Source organism: Halichoerus grypus, chromosome 8, assembly GCF_964656455.1.
Source record: "Halichoerus grypus chromosome 8, mHalGry1.hap1.1, whole genome shotgun sequence".
Taxonomy (NCBI): Eukaryota; Metazoa; Chordata; class Mammalia; order Carnivora; family Phocidae; genus Halichoerus; species Halichoerus grypus.
The window spans coordinates 78,913,819-78,919,074 of record NC_135719.1 but is presented as its reverse complement, the minus strand read 5'-3'; the positions used below and the strand labels follow the sequence as shown (position 1 = coordinate 78,919,074).

Below are 5,256 nucleotides of genomic sequence, written 5' to 3'. Positions count from 1 at the left end.
TAATTTTTTATCCAAATTAAAACTTATTCCTCAAGACTGGGTCTGACTCAGGCTTGATATACTTCTTTTCCTCTGCCTTTTTACTCCTCTTCTTCCACATGACTACACTGCCTCTGGTTACTCTAGGTTTCAGGTGGGAGAAAAGTAAAGGTAAAAGGCTTTTCCTTGACTGGTATTGTTGCCCTATTATTTGACAGAGTTTATATGTTGATTTTTCTCTCATGGAGTACTTTCTTTTTTGGTGGTGGTGTGGGGAGCTCCCTAAACTGTAGTTCTCTGATGTAGGTAATGCTTCATTGGTTGACTACTTAGGACTTCTTTCATCCCTGGATTCTGGTGACCAACACCATATAAACTCAGTTTTAGGGTTGCTTTAGTCTCCAAGTAGTGCTTTTGGGTGAAATCCCTTTCAAAATGGTCTAAGTTGGTTACTTTCCATGAGCCCTAACTAGGCTAAAGGTGAGTATTCTATATTAGCTGTATTACTGGTGGGAATTCAGTTTGCTCCTGTTATGGCCCATTTTCTTTGTGGGAATTGCATACTAACAACTCACCAAATATATTTTTCCTCATGGCTTACACCAAACTTCCAGCCTCCCCTTCTACACTGTTGATGAAAGTAATGAGTAATGTGAAACTGAAGTTACAATCTCTTAGTGTAACCAAAATTGATGTGTAGGGTTTCTGTCAAAATCCAATAAAAGGTGAAAGATTTATACGATCTGAAGAGAAATCAGAATATTCTGCCAAAAATCCAGGACAAAAGGCATTTTATGTGTTATGTGTCTTTTTTTTTTTTTTAAAGATTTTTATTTATTTATTGAGAGAGAGAGAGAGAATGATAGAGAGAGAGCATGAGAGGGAGGAGGGCCAGAGGGAGAAGCAGACTCCCTGCCGAGCAGGGAGCCCGATGTGGGACTCGATCCAGGGACTCCAAGATCATGACCTGAGCCGAAGGCAGTTGCTTAACCAACTGAGCCACCCAGGCGCCCCATGTTATGTGTCTTTTTAACAAAGCATTAGACAGCCATAAAAGCAAATAACCAATTTGATTAATATCTCTTAACAAAGTTGTATGGACAGAAATTGCATACTGAAAAAGTCTAAACCTACCTGGAAGTAAATATTAAGATTTTTAAGAGTTTTTTTTTTTCTCTGTAAGGGGTGGCAATCTCTTTCCATGGAAACATGTTTATGAAACTAAAAGCACATCAGAATATGATCAAATACATGATGAATTTCGCTTTGCACCACAGGACCATCATGGTTATGAATAAAGACAAGTCTGTTTGGGTTGGGAGAAGAGGATTACTGTTCCACTTTCAGAAAATGAATCATTGTTTTTCACAAAACCTATTCACAAAGGTTGGATGATTCTCATTCCACAAATGACCTGATGGAGGGCAACTTTCATGTCCTTGTTACGTAGGCTATAGATGAGGGGGTTTAAGACTGGTGTCACTACGGAGTATATCAGTGTGATGATCTTATGCATAGCAACTGAGTTGCCAGATGCGGGACTCACATACATCATCACTATGGTTCCATAGAACAAAGACACTACAACTAAATGGGATCCACAGGTAGAGAAGGCCTTTCGCCCCCCAGCTGAAGAAGGAACCTGGAGCACAACTCTGAGCACCAGGGCATAGGACCCAAGAATGTACCAAATGGTGGTAATGATGATAAGAGAGCTCACGGAATGGAATACATGCTTTATGATGGGTGCAGGGGCACAGGACAATGCCATCAGTGGGTCCACATCGCACAGAAAGTGATCAATAATGTTGGGACCACAAAAGGGTAGTTGAGAAATGAAGAAAATAGTAATTGCATGTCCAAGGAAACCAATGAGCCAACAAAGAGACACCAGAATGACACAGAGCTGCCTAGTCATAATGGAGGGATAGTGCAGTGGACGGCAGATGGCCAGGTACCGATCATAGGCCATGACACAGAGGAAGAAGCACTCAGTTGTGCCCAGGGAAAAGAAGAAGTAGAATTGAGTGAAACAACCGGAGAATGATATGGTCTTGGTTTTTGAAAGAAAATTGACCAGCATGTTGGGGACTGTGCAAGTCACATACCAGATTTCTAGGAAGGAGAAGTTGGCCAGGAGCACATACATAGGGGTATGGAGTCGACGGCCCCACCTCACTGCACAAATGATGGCTATATTCCCAGTTAGAGTCAAGATATAGATCAACAAAATCGTTGAGAAAAGGATGATCTGTATTTTCCAGGGACCAGGAAAACCCAACAAGATGAACTGTGTCACAGTAGATATCCCTGACTTATTCATGGTCTCCAGACTGTGGAGAGAAGATAGATAGATAGCGACAAGTCACTTTGCTGCTGAAACATTTGAAACTTTTCTTAGGACAGGTAGTTTGAGTGATCAGGCAAATGTATTAAAAATCCTAAAACAAGTCTTGAATAAATCCTGCTCTCTTCTGAGTGAGCCATTTGGCCCTTATTCTTTGTAAATGTACAATTCTAGGCTGCTTGAACTCATTGTCAGTGGGCAAAATCAATTAAATTTCACCTTTTTTGATAGAAAGAAATACTTGAGTTAGAGGCAAAAATGGTTTGTCTTATATTTAATTTTTTTCAGTGGAAGTTCATATATAGCAGTTAGTGCAATTCATTTCAAAATGTGAGTACACATATGCTATCATTTAAAAATAGATTTGTATCTGACACGTTTTATAGATTTGAATGGTTTGAGCTTTGACATTATTACAGATTCTCTCCCTGTCTGTCTCCCCCACCTTTTTCTTGAGCTATTTCCATTAGAGATTTATTTTCTATCACTTTTTCATGATACTAGAAGAAAATCAACAAAGATACCCAGAGAGTAAATTCTTACTGCTATTTCCTATTTAAAGATGTTTACATTGCACTAAAGCTCATTTACAATTTGGTATTTAATCCTTTGTTTTTAGCAAAGAAAAGTCACTATAACTCACCTAATGATTAATTTCATATGATAATTTATCACGTTTCATATCCATTTAAAATATGTCATTAAAGATTAATATAACATATGCAATGTATTGGGGAAGAAAATTAAAATCACCAGGAGATTGTCTTCTAAAGCTCTTCTCACTGCTGTCACAAGTCTTCAGGTTCACTGTTTGGAAGATTTTACTTTAGTTTATTTAAAAAGTACTCCCAATTTTGATAGAAAACAAGACTTGCCCTTATTCCCTTTACAACACCATCATCAAAGATGATGTCTTTTTAAGAATCAAATACAACTCAGATAAAAGAGCACAATGGTAGCTTTAACATATTGGAATCTCCAGAAATTTTTTAACAAGATACTTCTAACTTTGATAAGAGGAGAATTTTCCTTAAAAACAGTTTTGATAGAAGTGGTGTATATAGAATATTCATAGTACTCACTGAACATAATCAAATGGAAAAAATCCTTCTATTCAGTGAGGTTATATTAAGTAACATAAATGTATTTATAATGAAGCAGCTGTTGCAGGTTCACTAAATGAATAATGCCTAAAGTGAACTATGAACCTATTCATCTAGAAGCAAACATAACCTTCCTATTGGACTGGTTAAGTCAAAGAAGGTTGTAGTCTTGTGGACAAGAAACCAAGAGAAAGATATTGAAAGATGGGGATAAATTCTTTTTAATTTTTTGAGTTAGGATGATTATGAAGAAGTAAACTAACCTGCATTGATCATCATTTTGGTTCAGGGTTCCATAGAATAGATCATTTTGTGAGAAACAAATGGTTCCCTACTATGGGAACTTTGTGCTTTCCAAGCAAGAGACCTCTCTTCTCAACAAGACAAGAAAGCAATGATGCAGAGAGCAGCCACTTACCACCTGGAACAAGAGCAACAATAACTTGAATCAGATTCACAGACTTTGACTCAAAATCAAAATGCGCAAGACTTAGGTCTATGTATTTGAGCTATAGACTACTCTTTGGAAAAAAGACCTCACAGAACAACTATTAGCTGTAGAGAAAGCATGGTAAATGAATTTCACAAATAATTTTCAACATGAGTATAAGAAGCAATTCCTAATATATTCACCATTATATTCTGTGTGAATCTTACTCATTATATACACTGATTTGATTTTACCCTTAAAAGTTTTTTTTTTTAATGTCACCTCTCCTGAAGGTGGAGATGAGTAATGGAATGGACAAAGAGGGTAGAGCTGAGAGAGGAGACCAAAAGAAAACAAAACAAATCCCTGTTTTCTCTTGGTTTTGGTCCCAGTGGATGGAACTAGTTCCATACTGTTTTGTTCAAAATATCTATGAAAATCATACCATTCCAGGTGTTCCAGCCACTTTCTGAGAAGGGGAAGATCTGTGGATGACTCTGGCACCATTTAGTGCAATTATCTGGGGGAGTGTAAGTTCCAGGGTGATCTAAATACTCTGAAAGTTTTGTCTTTTTGAGTTGTGAGTAACTAATATTCCTTGGTACTCAATCTCTTGAGTATATTGAATGAACAGATATAGAGGTGATTAGGCCCACCCGTGGTGCATAATAGCAATGCCCATCGGAGATGATGTTTCCTATATACTGGGAAGCTTTCCCAGGCCTGGGGAGAGTTCATAGGGAGGTCACAAAGATTCTCTCCTTCACTGCCCTTAATGTGGAAGCCCTGTGTGAGAGCTCCATGCATGGCTTATTTCACTTCCCTTGCACCATAAGATTCTAGTGGCCTATTTCCAACAGAGTGTGCTAAAGCTATGTGCGGGTTTTAATTTATGTGTCAGTTTAGCCATTGTTGAGAATTCTGAGGTATGTCTTCATATGATCCTATAACTTTCCATTCCTTCCCTAGGGACCTTCTTCCTTCTTGCCTGGGGGTTTCATTAATATTTCTGATAAGTTGGCCCATAGTGATTAGAAGGTAATGTGCTACATTGACTCTCTGGGGACCCCATAATCTCCTTAAGTTTGTGTTTCTCAAATAGGGTATGTGATTTTGTGCCATGGGATACACACAGCCCCTTATTAAATGTCTTCCTGAAGGGACAGTTTTACTCAGAGAAGATAATCTTGTATTACACCAAATATGTATGTATGGTGGAACAGAAAGTATAATTTGTGATTATTTTTAAGATAAAACTTTGCTTTAGGGCAGAGGAAAGATGGCGGAGGAGTAGGGGACCCTATTTCAACTGGTCCCTGGAATTGGGCTGGATATCTACCAGACCACTCTGAGCACCCACAAAACCAGCCTGAGATGTACGAAGATCTGGATCTCTA

The 5,256-nt window shown here is 38.2% G+C and overlaps 1 protein-coding gene across 1 annotated transcript; it reads right to left on the bottom strand.

Annotated features, from left to right (window-relative positions):
* Window positions 1–1,357: 1,357 nt before the first annotated feature.
* On the bottom strand, window positions 1,358–2,308 carry LOC118551901 (olfactory receptor 11H7). Its single transcript, XM_036118049.2, has one exon. The coding sequence runs from the start codon at window positions 2,300–2,302 to the stop codon at window positions 1,358–1,360; it is 945 nt and encodes a 314-aa protein (XP_035973942.2). The 5' UTR covers window positions 2,303–2,308.
* Between the last annotated feature and the right edge of the window lie 2,948 nt (window positions 2,309–5,256).